This window comes from Alligator sinensis, unplaced genomic scaffold, assembly GCF_000455745.1.
Source record: "Alligator sinensis unplaced genomic scaffold, ASM45574v1 scaffold250_1, whole genome shotgun sequence".
NCBI lineage: Eukaryota > Metazoa > Chordata > Crocodylia > Alligatoridae > Alligator > Alligator sinensis.
The window spans coordinates 3,091,430-3,107,697 of record NW_005841888.1 but is presented as its reverse complement, the minus strand read 5'-3'; the positions used below and the strand labels follow the sequence as shown (position 1 = coordinate 3,107,697).

The window sequence follows — 16,268 nt, the reverse complement described above, 5'->3', positions numbered from 1 at the left end:
GAATGCCTGTCCAAAATACAGATCAAAAGTGAACAACAAAAGCTATGTACACGCAAAATATGCTGTTAAATACCTCAGATTAATAGAATAAAGGTTTGGCCTTCATAATTTAAATATAAGTTTTCAAACAGACATGAAAAATCAGTTTCTCTTGTATTTCTAGGGGCATCCAGGATCTGGTTTCACCATTCCTTGCTTCCCATAGATCATATAGTGGCATTTTTGTTTGCCTGTCTAGATGTAGTTATGTATAATGTGCCTATTTGTGTAGTATTTAACTGTGATTTTTACTATCTAAAGAAGATAGGAAGTGTTTGCTTTTCTTCTGTATTTTCAACACAGTGAAGGAAAAGACAAATCCCTTAATTTTGGTTTGGCAGTTGAAATGTATATGTCATTACCTATTTTTATATCTTATAAGGCAGGGCCTGATGAATGGATACACTTAATGTTATATTCTGTGTTATGCAAAACTTTTCTAGTTGTTCTAAATATGTTCTTTTTTGTTTTGAGATGTTTCCTCTCTTTCATCTGCCATATAAAATCTGTAAAGCTTTTGTTAATCAGTTCAGATGGAAGAATATTCTGCAGTACTAGTAGCAGTAGGCTTCTGTCTCTCTCGCGAGATGACAGAATTATGCCAAGTGAGACATCAGCTTGCTAAATGTAATCCTTGTGTAAGAGATAAAGCAAAGCTGAAGTGACCTCTCCAGGGCACAAAAGCCTGGGTAGTATATACGGAGACACTGAACTGCCCACACACCAGTCTCCCTCTCACTTAAAAACAAAATTGAGCTGCAGTCTGGAATTTGTGTTTTTAGATGGGTATTGATTTTCTACTTAACTAATGGTACAGAAACCCACAAAAGCTTTTGAAAATCACAAGTTTACTATCTTGCAATTCAACCACCATGTTTATTATATCTTATGCACTTACACTAGATGAAAAATGTATAGTATTTATAGTATTATATAGTATTTATATTTAAATGTATAGTATAGTAAAACCTGAGGAAAGACTGCTGTCCTGAATGTTCAGCCATTCTAGAAGTAATTTTTACTTTAGAGACACTAGTAATTTAGGATACTACTGTAAGTTTCTGCCTGCACAGTACCTTAAACATTAAACTAAGTATTAAAAAAATCAGAGTTCTCACCACAAGTAAAGCTAACTTCTGTTATCAGGTTATAATTAATTGTCTGCAATATTCTAGAAGAGATATTTAATAGCAATCAAAGTGATATTCATGGTTTGAACAATTAATTACTGTAGTTAAGTTCTGTAATTTATTTGCAAAAGAGGCTACTGCTCATCTGATTTAAATGTGTGGGTTGCAACAAAACCGTTTGAATGCTTAACATTTTGTTCTGGTTTTATTCAGTGCCAAGTGGAAGAAAAAGTGAGCTTCTTCTCCACCCCTCCCCGCAACACACACACTCCTGATAGCATTTACCTTCTGAGCATGTAAAAAAAAAAAGGATATAATGATGGCGTGGTGAAACGAAACAAAAAGTTAGCCCTTAATTCTGTTAGGCCAGGGACAGAAGTTACACATAAGCCAGTTTAAGTGATCAGAAACTGGCTTGAACCTGTAACAGAACAGAAGTTCAGTGCACATAAACCAGTTTCAAAATGGCCAAAACCAGTTTGAGATAAACCTGGTTGAATGTAGCATCAGACTTAATTGATTGACCTTAAACTGGTTTATGCAACTTCTGTCCCAGACCCCTTCCTGGTTTAATATAAACCAGAGTCCCCCAGCATCCTGGCATGCTCTGCAGCCCTGGGTGGGGCTGTGCTCTCTGCTCCAGTGGAGCAGGGCTGGCCCCACCCCTCTGCTTCCTAGCTGGAGCAGGGGTGGGTAGGGGCAGGAGTGTGGCCAGATGCCAGCCCCCCCCCCCCCCCCGAGGAAGGGGGGGGGGGGGAGGCGGGCCCCCCCCCCCCCCCCCCCCCTGCCAAGGTGAAGGGGCAGGGAAGAGGTTTATTCTTCCCTCCCCTGTCTCACCATCACGTACCCCAGCAGGGTCTGCTAGGCAGGGAAGGAGCAACCCCTGCCAGGCATTTCCCCACTTGCTGCTCCAGTGGTGGGGGCATGGGCAGCCCTGGCAGTAGTCTCAAGTGAACTGGTCAGTGAGGGGGTTTAATTCCTCCCTCCCTGTCCCACTGGCATGGCCCTGGGCTGGAGTCCTCCTGGTGCTCCCCACTCACTGCAGTAGCAGCAGGGCCATGGCCAGATGCCAGCCTGCATGACCCCCGAGTCAGAGGGGGCAGGTAGGGGGTTTGTTCACCCTCCACCTCCTCTGCCCCTGGGGGACTGGCACCCGGGGTCTGCCTGCTCTGATTGCTGCTGCCAATTGCTCTCTGCATGGGGTGAGCAGCAGGATAAGCCCCCTCCCTGCCCCCACCATCAGACACCAGAGGGAGGAGGAAATAACCCCCCTTCCTGCACCCTCACCTAAGGGGGCCATGCTGGCTGGCATCTGGCCACGCCCTCGCCCCTGCCACTGGAGCGGGAAGGTGGCAGAGACTGTGATAGGGACAGCAGATTTCTCAGGGAATGCAAGCCTCTTCCTGGCCAGGGGGGTGGGGGGGGCTGCACTGTGGGGTGGTCAGAGCTGCTGCAGACTGCGTTGGGTGAGTGTTGGTGGTGCCAAGGGGGATATGGCCACCCCTCCAAGCTTCAGTACTGCTGCTTGCCCTGCATAGTCTACAGCAGCTCTGCCTGTCCCACTCTGCCCCACCCCCACCTGCAGCACAGCACCCCCAGTGGGAAGAGGCTTGAGCTCCCAGGAAACCATGAGAGGGGCTGCTTCCCCATCAGGGTCACTCCCCCTTCACTGCTCTGGCAGCAGGGGTGGGGGTATGGCTAGAGGCCTGCTGCCATGGCCTCCTTAGATGTGGGTGCATGGAGGTGGGTTATATCCCTCTCCCTCTGGTGTCTGTTGGAGGTGGCAGAGAGGGGGCTTATCCTGCTGCTTGCCCCATGCAGGGAGTGGTTGGCAGCAGCAGTCAGGGTGGGCAGACCCTGGCTGCAGTCCCCCACGGGGGGGGGGGGGGGGGGGGGGGGGAGCCAGATGGACCAAGGTCAGGGCCCATGCTGATGGGACAGGTAGGAGGAATTAAACCTCCTCCCTGGCCAGTTCACTTGAGGCTACTGCTGGGGCTGGCCACGCCCCCCTCAGCACACATGACCTGTAGCTGAGGCCTGCTCAAGCACCCCCAGTTTTTGGCCTAAGCCACTGCAGGAATGTGCCTGCATTTCCTGAATGTCTATTCACTTGCAAATTCGTTCAATCTAGGCAGGTTATACAAACCTGCAAAGATTGAATCAATTCAGGCTCTGGCTTTTTGAATGTCTATTCCTAGCTTTATTGTTAAGTATGCTTATCTTGATAGAGATACTGAGCAATAACTACAGTATGATAATATAGTCAGCAATCTTGGCTTGTCATTCTTTTTCATTGCTGGGCTGCTGTCTTGTTTTCAATGTACCCTGTGAACCAAAGAGTTGAACTTACAATATCCATCACTTAGATGCTTTAATGGTAAAGTTATCGTACATAAAGTACATAAACATGCCAGTTATTTAAAGCTATAGGTTGTTTATGCACAGCATTCAGTCACTTACTTATTACTCAAGCACGTGTCTATTGAGAAAACAGTTCTGGGATTCTGCAGTGCCTTGAAGTGTAAAATCCATCAGGATAAGATTATGGCAGAGTTATTAACACTATCTATCTTGACTCCATGGTCATTTACTTCTAAAGCACATGTGCTTAATAACATTCTTTCCTTGATTGTTATTTTCAAATATATCAGAAAACACTTTAGCCCTTATATATTCTTACTTTCAAAACACCACATTAGAAATGAGTAGTTTGCCTGATGGTAAATCAATCACTTGAGAAGTTAGGAACAGTTAGTATTAAGGTTGCCCTACAAACTCATTTGACTGCACTGCACAATCTAGAACCTCTATTAAAGGTATGTACAAGAGGAAGGCAGGGGGAGGAGAGGGCAGAATTAAGGGCCTGATTCAGGCAATCATCTCTTTACAAAAAGGTGTTTAAGCACATTCTTCATGTAAATACACTTGTCTAGTCCTACTTAACTTTCCCCCAGTACACGCACTGGTATAACAGACATCAGTGAACGGTAAAAAATCATTTTATGTATATACAAAATATTGTGGTACCTAGATAGAGCTTAAAAGAAACAATTTTTTTCTTCAGTTCTCCAACATTGCTCCAGACTAATCACAGTACATTTGCAAAATTTCCATCTAACATGGTGGGAATTAAAAAAATAAAAGGCAATTTCATGTTGCTTTCTGGTATGATAACATTTTTTTTCTTAGCTTGACATTCTCCATAAGGCCAAATTCTGACCTTACAAAAATGAAAACAACATGTTTTTAAATGGATTTCCTGGCAACATGATACCTTAAAAATGATGTTTCAAAATGTAGGAAGAACCACTGAATTGGGACTTCCCAAAAAAATGACAGCTTTCAGCCAACATGGCAGAAACACAGGTTTTCTACTACTCTGATTAGTATAACAATGTTGGTATAGGGCAGGGGTATCAAACTCACTTGGTGCCCCAGGCCAGATCCAGATCCAGATCACGGGGTTCCTTGTAGGCCAGATTCAGCTCAGGATATGAGGGCTGTTGTAGTGGACATGGCAGTGGTCGCACGGGGACCAGAGGTGGCAGGTTTGCAGGAGTGAGTTCAGGTGTGGCGGTTGAGAGCCAACCTCACCACTGATGGCCAGCAGGGCCACAGGGCTCTGGATTTGGCAGCAGGCCATGTTCCCCAACTCCCAGTGCCTGCTGGTAGCCCAGTGGGCCAGTTTGAGAGGTGTGGGCCATTTATTTGACACCCCTAGTTTAAGAGAGTGGTTTGCTGATACTGTGGAAGCTGTTATACCAGTATAAAGGTGCAACGTACTGTAGCTCAGTGGAACTCAGCCTTCTGGCCATGTGGGATGGATGAGTGGTACAAGGCTGGTCCACAGGCCTGATCCAGTGTGGTCTGGCATCCAGAGTGTGATCTGGTGCACTGGCCCAGCCATATGCACTGGATCAATCCATGACACAATCCCATGCACCAGCTTGACCCTTTGTGCTGGATCTGGCTGTGGAGCAATCCTGCATGCCAGTGCAGTTGGGCATGTGAGGCCACATAATCTGGCCTGAAGGGCTCCCCATGGGTCCAGAAATGTGGTTGCTGGAGAGAGGTGGTAGCATTAATTGCTGCAGTTCTGGAAGCCAGATAAATGGACTGGTTTTGGCCTGGGCCGAATCCATGGGCTGGATTTGGCCTGTGGGCTGGAGATTGAGCTTCATTGCTGTAGTTTCCCACCCATCCCATATGAGAATTAAGCTAATTGTACAAGCACTTTCCTGTCAATACAACAGCAATGTGCATAGGGAATGTCAAAGCCCTTTAAAATGAAGAAAAAAGGCAGAAGAGGACTGACTGTATAGTTTTTGTAATTACAGTGACATTTAAACCAACTGTACTTATGAAACAACGTTTGTGAGGACAGCTTTATGAGGGCCCTTATTTTGACAAATTACTATATGGCAGCAGCCTTTTTGCCCCTGTCTCCCTCACTTTGACTCTGCAAGGTCCCTAGAGGAAATGCTAGACATGCTATACTGTAACTGGAGAGAAGGAAAAAATGCTGGCGGCAGTCTTGGCTAGGCTCAGTGCACTGTCTGTAACTCCCTGTCTCTAAAGTATTGGGTTGATCTAATGGTGAAATGCCATTGCTACACTTTATTTCTCCCAATAGAGAGACAATTTCACTGTCATCTGGTGTTCATTGCAAACAATGATAGTATTTGACTTACAAATAGGCAAAATGTAACCCCCAAAACTTTGAAGGCAGGGATATCTTTTGTTGTGGACAGTTATATTTATATTTAATTATATCAGTCACATCAGAACATTTTATAGTGTTACATCTGTCTGCTCCTCTAGCTATATAAGTGGAGCAAAAGTGTTGTAACTTTAATTTTGCTTTATTCAGGATTAAAGTTACAGCCTTTTAGCTCATTTATCTTATTCAGACTGCTATAGCAGTAGATAAACATAAGGGCCCCGCTAAACATGCAGGCAAAGGCATGATGGGATCTAATGTGTGATCCACAAAATTGTGCCTCCTGTCATGTGAACTGGGAGCTCCCAGGCTCTGAAGTGCACATGGGCCTCCCCCAACTGGGAGATCAGATCAGCTGATGTGGCTCACAGCCACAGTGGCCCCTGGCCACATTTTCAATTAATGGCATGATAGGAAGCAGCTGCAAAGTTATTACATATATTCTGTGGAATAACTTTATAGTTCATTCTTTTTATCATCCCATTAATTGATTGAATGTATGGCCAGGTGACCACTTAAGGTGTGATTAACTGATTAATCATGCCTTAAGTATAACTTGTAGATGGGGCCTAAGAGTAACCAGAAGAGGCGGTATGCACCACCTTCAATGCCCTTCCTTCGTCCTGGAACTTCTGCACACATGAAAAGTCTTAGCATCTTAAGAATTTTGACTCAGAAGTCTAAAGCCTTGCATTCACCAGCCAGGAGGTCTGTTGTAGCAAAATTGTAGAAATCAGGGTCTTAAAATATCTGAAGCAGGCAGAGGATGATCACACATTACTATCAAGGATTGCAACTGACAGAGGGGAAGAGATATCTATGATTCAGGGAAGCCTGAAACTTCCCTAATCTTGTATCTCTTCCATTGCCTTCAATTAATTCTGCATTAGGCTACTTAGGCTAGGGACAGACATTACACATAAACCGGTTTAAGTGACCAGAAACTGGTTTAAGCCTGTAACAGAACAGATGTTCAGTGCACATAAACCCATTCAAAAATGACTAAAATTGGTTTGAGATAAACCTGGTTGAATGTAGTATCAGAATTAATGATTTGGGTCAAACTAGTTTATGCAATGTCTGTCCCAGACCCTTTGGTAGTTTAAGTTACATCAGAGTCCCTTAGCATCCTGGCATACTCTCTGGGCTGGGTGGGGCTCTCTGCTCCACAGCAGAGCTGATCCCTCCCCTCTGTTCCCTGGCCAGAGCTGGCACAGACTTGCAGGCACAGCAGGGTCTGCTGGCTTTCCCCTGCCCCCTCACCACTCACTGCTTAAGCAGGGATACCTTCCCTCTGCCCCAGCATGGACCATAGCCAGCATGTGATATGCTAGCTAATGCTGTGTAAGGCTCCAGCAGAGACTGCAAACACAGCAGGGCCTTCCTGGCTTCCCCCTGCCCTAACCCCCCCTCTCACTGTTCAAGCAGGAAATGCCACCCCGCTCCCCAACCCCATCTCCCATGGCATGGACCCCAGCCCCATGGACCCTAGGCATGTGGTATGCTAGCTAATGCTAAGAGGTGTCTGTGTGTGCCTCTCTCCAATTTCACTGGGGCAGGCAGACAGAACACTGACTGCTTAGGGCTGTGTGGAGCTAATCAACAGGTCAGATGGTAAACTGTTTAAGAAGTTTGAATTAATGGAGAGAGACCATTGTTTTGCTAACTGGGTGATAAAGACTGTTATCATTATCAGCCCCAGCTGGTTTGCTTGCTTGTCAGCTTGCTGCAGACAGTACGACGAAGGAGGGAGGGAGATTGAAAAGCTCCATATCATCAACAGATGCATGCACAGCACTGCACTCCCCTTCCCCCCCACCCCAACCTTTGCCTCAGAGTGCTAGGCCCAGGCTGAGGGTTGGCAACACTCCCGCCCCTTGAACAGCCAGCAGGGAAAAGCCTGGGACTGTGCAGACAGACCTCCCTAATGAGAGAGTCCTGCCCAGGCCTGGCCATGCCCCCCTCAGCTCAGCTTCCTGCAGAAGGGAAGGGTGGGCTGTTCTAGTGCCCCCTGGCTTCTAGCCTAAACCACTGCAGGCATGTGCCTGAATTTCCTCAGTCCAGAGAGAATGCTTTTCCAGTGTCTAACCAGTTCAGCCTAACCAGGTTAGACTAACCTGCAAAGATTGAATCAATTCAGGCTCAGGCTTTTTGAATGTCTGTCCCTAGCCTTAGTGAATTGCTGCTGGAGCAGTTTATATGCCTGGAACCATTTGGTGAATAAACTTTAGAATAAGTCCCAATAAATAAGAAATGAGATAATATTGTGATCTGCTTGATATTAATTGGGCTGGTGAAAATGGAGACAGGATGTTTGGCTCTAGTAATGAGATATCTCATTATTGACTACTAGATAGCATTAAAATCTGTGTCTAGGCTCATTTTAACTCTGAGCTGCTTCTCACCTCTATTAACTTAGAATGCACAAGCAACTCAAGTTTGTCTTTGGGAATCTTAAACAGAATTAGTGTGTGCAGTAAAGCATGTTAGGTTTATAATTTTTTTCTGTATTTGTCATTTTAGGCAGAAAGCACCTGTTAGATATGTAAATATTCGGTAAACATTGATAATTGTACAAATTCTTCAATATATTCTATAAAAGCAGATCTTGAAAAACTCTCCTGTGCATTCTTACTATGATATATTTTTAGTGTGAAAGCCTTTGAAGAACCAGAAATGTTGATAAATTTATATCTTCTCCACTGAAATTCTATCAGGAATATCTTTGCAAAACATTAGATTTAGGAACATAAGAAGGGGAAGAGTGAGTTTCAGAAAGACCAATTATTTTAATTCAATTCAATTCAATTTGTGTTATTAAATTTAAAAGTACATGCTAGCTCATTTATTAGTAAAGAAATAAATCAACACTTAAAAAAAAGCCTCCATTGTTCTCACAATTTGTTTATGCATTTAAGTCAAGAGATCATCATGAGGTTGTAAGAAGTTGAGACGAGTTTTCTTACTGCTCATCCCCAACTGTTGCATTTGTGCTACTATAAGTGTGTGTGTAAATGTAGGACTACAAGACCTTAGGCACCTCTTAATGAAAATCAGGCCCTTCAGCTTTATGGTTTGGAAATTATAAATGATCTCAATTTAATAGGTACAGCCCATCCTATTTTCATTGCCTAAGGTATAATGAAAATGTGCATAAGAAAAACAGAATGTACTCTAGAATGAGTAAGTAATTAATCATCCTCTGCCTAAATCTATACTGTTATCTTGTTTAAGGAAAAAAATCTATTTCTTACAAGTTAGAGTTTTATAGCATTTTCTCTGTTTTTAATACATGAATTGTTAATGAAGACAATTTATCCAATATAGGAGCTGCTTGGAAAATCACTTCTAACAATGACTCTCAAGAGCAAGCAACAAAATTTATGTTCCAAGCCAGCTCTTTAAATTGTAAATATCATATTTACTTCAAAGGTAAAAGTGATTGCCTATCAGGTTAACTGTTCTACTAAAACTTTTCAACTGAACTGTTCAACTAAAACTTTCTCACAACATAGAGAAAGATTATCATAAATCAGCAAATGTAAGTAATGGACAGGACCATTTTTGTAAATACTTCTTATGGTTGGTGCAATCTTGTGCAGACTGGTATTATGCAAAAGTTAGCAATGTTCTGTATGAAGACTTTCTTAGTATGGAGTTTAATGCACTTGTTCCTGCATAGAGAACGGTTCCTGAGGAAATATTATACTCTATAATAACAAGCAGTAACAGCCTTTGAAAGCAACAGGGATTAATGTGAAAGTTTCTTGGGCTTTGTGGAGCCATTTGACTGCTTGAAAATATCTTTGTGAATGCCTGTACTCGTCAATGGATAGCATGACCCATTAAACAGAAAGCGTCCAGTCTTTATTGATGCACTTAGACTATAGACCATGAGCAATGTAAAACAAAATGCTAGAGCATTTTAAGTGACCTTAGTATATTAGCACTTAGTGTTCTCTGCTTTAAATTATTTTTAAGAGCCTGTCAACATCTGAAGGTTTACTATATAGATATTTAAAAAGAATCTAACTTCAACATTGTCTTGTTTAAAAATCATCACGTAGGAAACTAAAAATGTTTTTCAGTATGAAAGATTCTCATAGGTGATGGAAATAACAGAAAACCCTAAAAAGAAAGAGAGCAATCAGCATTACCTTGCTCCCATTTAAGCCAACCACACAGTCTTCTCAATTTTAAGCCAAACATAGGGAAGGACCCCCACCCACAATGTTTACCTTTAGATACGAACCTTGCCAGATTGCAGTACTTTTGTTGAGATCTACTGGTAAAAAGCACAGATTTATTTTAAAAAGAAACATGATTTGGTCCATTCTGGTACATTATAGACTATAGTCAGTCTGACCTCAATACCAGAAAAGACTATGAAGCAGGGAGTCAAAAAGTCTGTTTGTAAGCACCTTGAAGAAAATGAGGTAATCAGGAACAACCAGGATGGAGTCATCAAAATTAAGCTATGTCTGACCAACTTGATATCCTTTTATGTCTATGGCAAAGTGATAGACTACATGGACAGGTACATCAAACTACAAAGGCTGGGGTTTTCCAGTGAACAACCAGGTTTTCCAGGGATCTGTCCTGGACTGTTGTTGTTTACTATCTTCATTAATGTTTTGGAGGATTGGATTGAGTGCACGCCTAGCAAAGTTGCGGATGACACAAAGTTGGTTTGGGTTAAGTTGAGCTGCAGATGCTCTGGGGAGTCCAGCTAGGATTCAGAATGACCTTGTTGAAAACCAATCAGTTGAAATTCAATCAGGGAAGTCCTGCATTTGGGATGGAATAGTTGCATGCAAAAGTACAGACTGGGGAAGGACTGGGGAAGGGCTATAGTACTTCAGAAAAGGACCCAGAGGTCACAGTGAACCATAAACTGAATATAAGCAAACAGCATGCTCTTTCTGCAGGAAAACACCAAGAGCATACTGGGTTGTATTAATAAGAACATCAGTCACAAGTCAGGGAAGTGATTCTCCTGTCCTGTTTGGCACTGAGAGAGAAATTTGTGCAGAAGAAAGATGTGGACAACTTGGAGTTCATTGGAGTACCAAAAATGATTAGAGGCCTGGGAAATATGACTTATGAGGACAGGCTAAAATAACTAAGAATATTTGTTTTGGAGAAAAGAAGACTGAGATGGGATTTGTCACCAATTTTCAAATACCTGAAAGGTGATTATAAAGAGGATGGAGATAAACTTTTCTCTGTGGCTGTGGGGGAGAGGACTAGAAGCAAGACTAGAAGCAGATTGCAGTAGAGGAAATTTAGGCTGGAGATTAGGAAGAGCTTTCTCAGTATGATGCTGGGTAAGCCAAGATGCTATTCAGGGAGTCTGTGAAATCTCCATCCTTAGATGTTTTCAAGAGCAGGTTAGACAAGTACTCGACTGGGATGCTTTAGTAATGGATGATCCTGCCTTGAATGGAGGCTGGACTAGATGGCTTCCTGAAGTCCCTCCCAACCCTGCTTTTCAATGATTCTATGAATTCCCTTCTGTTCTATTGGGACACAAATAATCATTGGCCATAAGAAGTCAGGGCTCAGGTCAGTAGAAGAAAGTTGGCATGTTTTTGTTGTGATGTGAAATCAATGTTTTGTCCAAGAGCACTGCTTTCTACTGTTTGTTGTTCTGAGTGTCAAAAGAAGAAAGTATGGAGCGTATATTTATGGTAGGTATTTACAAATAGTAATTTATAATTTTGGAAATATTTATAGTTGCTGAAATGTATTGAATTTTATTTTCCATAGTTATGATATCATAGATTAGATTATGAAACTGAGGTCATTTTGTTGAGTAAGGGCTTCCAACATGAGTGAAAACTGGTACATTCTAATGGTAATGACCGGTTGTACAGTCTAAACCAACCTATTCAGTTTGTATGCATTACTGTAGGTTGAGATGTTTTCCTATGGTATATCAAGTTAGTAGCATTAATTTCAACTCATTCGTGTTGATTTATACCAGCAGAGGACCCGGTCCATAGTATATCATCATACGCTTAGGCCTGTACCATCCCTTTGCATTGCCTGCATATGCAAATATAAGTGTACAACGGAATATATTACTGCTATTCATTTAGGTTTGTTAGTTCTTGTTAAGATTGTTATTAATGCTGCATAAAATTGGATTTTATTGACAAAGAGGAAGAACATTTTTTAGACTGAGTAAAGGTGATGTCTTCAGTTCCATAATCATTAGAACTTGAAGATGTTTTAACAGTTATAACTGGCATATTTACCTTTTTAAAATGCTCTTTGATGCATTTACAGCCCCACTTTTTCAAGTTACTTACTTTGAGAAGTCTGAGTGTCTATAAATTTCTTTATCAAGGCATCAGTAGTTTGCGTGTAAAGGTTAAGAGCATATCTCAGGGACTGTAGGTCTGGGCTCTTCTCCAAGAAGTTCTTCTTCAGTCCATTTCCTCCAGCATGAAAGTATTGCTAAAAAGAAATATACAGATGAGGCATTTGTAAATTATTTGATAACATCATCACCTAAGAGTTGAAATTCCTATGAAGAGATAAAAAACAAAACTGACATTGCAGTGGTTAGTATTATAATTACAGCATTTCCTATAATTTGTACTGTTCACATTATAGGGATTAATTTCCCAAGACAAAACTAATTTTAAGATTTGAGGGAGAAACTAGAGACAAAATAGGCTTTACACTGCAAGTACAGAAACAACACCTTTGGTGAAAAGGAGAGGAAATTTGCCCTGTGCTTTGTGAAAGTGTTTATGTTTTTGCTCTATTAAGATACTGGTCAGTAGAAATGTACAATTTGTTGTGGTATCACATACAGTGACAAACTTAGAAGAAGAATGCTCTGTGTTTCAACGATGGCTTAGATTGCTTTATATTTGCCCATGTTTTAAGGGCAATGGAAATGACTGAAAATTTAAGAGGCTACATTTGAACGTAATGTGGGCTATTCAGGGAAGAAAGAGTGACATCCCTATGCTGGTCACATCAGAACTACCCAGTTTTACGTGAGATGCAGAAGGAAAAGATTAAGATGAGAGCAGAGCCACAGCACTAACACTCCCCTCCAAGTGAAGTGAGTAACCTGCATCCCACAACAGGAGGAATTAAGGGTATAACCAGACATAACCAAATGACGCAGATCATCTATGCCAGGATGTGTTTTGGCACAGCTGATCTGCTTCACTAGGTTAAAACATGTCACTCACTGTCCCACCCGTTGATTGTACAGGACAGCAGGTCATATGTTCTCCTCTTGCAGAGGCATGCCTGGAGAGTCCCTGGGGCACTTCTCTGTAAGTACAGAAAGCCATCATTTGCAGAGACGTGCCCCAGAGATTCTCTGAGGTGTGTTTCTGTAAGCAGGGAGCCCCAGCTTTCCCTGCTTATAGAGAACAACCTTGGAGGTTCTGGAGCATGTCTCTGTAAGTGCAGAAAGCATGGCAGGCGTTCCTGGGACTTGAGCGGCCCAGTCCTGTGTGGGAATTCTTGGGGTATGCAGGGATTTGGCTTCTCAAGCCCTTGAGCACCTGCCCAACTTTTGGGGCCACAAATTTGGGCATGTGATGTGTGACAAATTTTATAGATATCTGTTTGCTTTCCCTCTGTACTGCCATAAAATTGTGGAGGCACACAGGCAATGTCTGTTTATACCCTAACTTACCATCACTTCTGGAGCTACAGGGAAGGAATTGTGACTGTTAGATGCTCCTCCTGGAACTGTAAATTTACTTGCCATTGCATATGCTGAGTTGTGCAGAGAGACTCATCCAAATTCTTTTTATTCCTTATCAAAAGTATGGATTGCAAATCAGCAAAAAGATTATTCCCCCTTATTGCCTGCCCAATTTTAAATCCAAAGGTGGTTCAATTCTCCTATCCTATCATCAGTAAAGAATATCATATCAAACAATTCCATATGCTGAGGCTTAAGATCAATGGAAAATTAGCTTTTCCTGTGTAATGAGCCATCAAATTCCTTTTCACAACACGCTGTTATTTACAACTATATGTGAAAGTCCCAGGTGGGGCTGGATGGGGTTGTTACTCACAAGCTTTTCTTTCTGCAATCATGCCAAAGTGGAAAGGTCAAGCTATTGAGATTAAAAGACAAAGCTGTAGTTTCACCTCTAGAGTAAACAGGAGAATGCAGTGACTCCTGTCACAGCTCCTGTTGTGGCAAAATACCTTGAAATTCTAGCAGCAATAGCAGGAGGGGCAAAATGGTTTTCAGTACTGGACTTGGCTAATGTGTTTTTGCCATTCCCTTGGCACAAGAATGCAGGTATAAATTTGGATTCACATTCAGGGGACAACAGTATTGTTTTACTTGAGTACCCAAGGATTTCACAATGCCCCAGCAATATGCCACACATATGTGGTATGGATGTGGGACAAACTTTATTTCGATAGTCAAAGTTGTGTGTTGTCATATGTAGATGACATACTGATACAAAGAAGTGATAAAGAGCAAGTAGAAAAGTAACAAGGGATGTATTGAAGATAATTGAGAAAACAGGATTCAAGGTTAATAGAGTTAAGGTGCAGTTGGTAGTCCAGGAGATGAAATACCTAGGAGTTACATTGGGGCAGGATGGGAGAATTCCAGATAGGCAGCAGGAAGAGCTGATAGGCAAATTGCCAGCTCCAACAGACTTAACATCCCTGCAGGCACTGTTGGGAACGCTGAATTCCTCACGGGACATTATTCCTATGTTCACTGAGAAAAGTCAACCTTTTGTTAAACTGCTGAAAAAGGGTGACAGTGGGAATGGGACCTGAAACAACAAGAAGCTTTAATTCAGTTAAAAAGGGCTCTGGTATAAACTTCTACATTGGCTTACCCAGATGAGACAAAACCCTTTGCCTTACAGCTGGCAACTTCTGAGGGAGATATCAGTGCTACCCTACTGCAGGGGAAAGGAAAAGAAAAAAGACCAGTGTCTTATGCATCAAGAACCCTAACAGGTCCTGAACAAAACTTTCATCCATGTGAAAAGGAATGTTTGGCATTGATTTGAACACTGAAAAAATGGGAATACATTGTAGGAGGGGCCTGTTCAAGAAAGTGTGGGGACTTCAAAGAACTGCTGGAAAGCCAGTGATTCACAGTCTGAAAGGTGCATGAAGCAGAGTCAGTGACCCAGAAGGGGCCAGGAGATAGTGGTACCAGATGGGTCCAGAGGCTCAGAGTGGAGCTGAGAAAGAGAAAGATGTGATGAGAGGTCTGCAGCCCACGAGAAGCAAGTGTTGGCAGAGCCAGAACCCAAAGAGGGGTCAAAGTCCAGAGGGATACAGTTGGTGACCTGTAGGGGGGTCCAGGAGCCCATAGCCCAAGATCTCTGAAAGACCAAGCAGTCTGTCAATGCACAGGAAGGGCCCTAGAGAGGTCAAAGGGTTAAAAAAGACCTGCTAAAACTGCCAGGGCTGGGAGCCTGAGAACTCAACTAGTTGAGGAGGGGCCAGGAAGCCCAGAAGTGAGAGACTTTGCCCATGAGAAGTGAAGATGACCAGGGCAGGAGAGCCTGGAGATTGGTCCTGGGTAAGACCTGGAAAACTACACTCTGGTTAATGTGGTGGAGCTATTTGTGACAGCATAGTCTCTACAAAATGCCACATATTGCCACCCTAGAGAAAAATGAGTACAGTGTGCCTGAAAACCCTAGCTCCCACTGCCTTGTGTGTTACCCCTTGAAGGGAAAAGGCTAGGGGGAGCATACCCAAACAGAAAAACTCTTGGTGAAGGGCAAGAAGGGAAGATGTGTGGCAGGGTGCACATTGGAGCACCTGTCTCTTTAAGAAGAAAAGACTGCTAAAAAACAGCCTCTGTAAGGAGCTAGGCAGGGAATCTCTGAACTAACCTAAAGGAGATTGAGCCCCTCTCTCTTTTTTTTGTTTCTGTGGTTTGCAGTGATGTGTACATTGCACTGCATGTGTCAGCACTGTACATATGAATAATATTTCACTGCAAGGAGTTTTCCTTGACAGATTTGTGTGGGTTTGTATTTTTTTTTTCAGAAACCATAGTGTAAAATTCAATCCAGTAGCAAAGATGACTGATAAACCACGATGCCCCCTTACTATCAATAGAATCAACAGTGTCTTCCTCACCTAAGTAATGGCTTTACTACTACAGCAAAGATTGTTTTGTCTGTTTTGTGTTGTTTGTCTTGCTGTTTGGTTGTTAATTTGATTGGCTGAAGTTATCAAAAGTTTAAATGCATATGAATATCATGTAAGTAGTGTAAAAATCGTTGGTAATACTCCTTCTAAAATATGAATTTATCTGTGGATCTCAGGCCAAGACACTTTCATCCAGTTTGCACTAGAAGGTTGTTCTAAACAAAGGACGGCAATTTATATGAAAGTTTTAA

General features: G+C 42.5%; 1 protein-coding gene across 2 annotated transcripts in view; it reads right to left on the bottom strand.

Annotated features, from left to right (window-relative positions):
* Positions 1-16,268, bottom strand: part of UNC13C (unc-13 homolog C) — a 523,785-nt gene that overhangs the window by 30,821 nt on the left and 476,696 nt on the right. For both annotated transcript variants that reach the window (XM_006017955.1, XM_025197084.1), the window contains one exon: positions 12,204-12,351. In XM_006017955.1, coding sequence (XP_006018017.1) covers positions 12,204-12,351 — 148 coding nt within the window. The remainder of the gene's footprint in view (positions 1-12,203; positions 12,352-16,268) is intronic.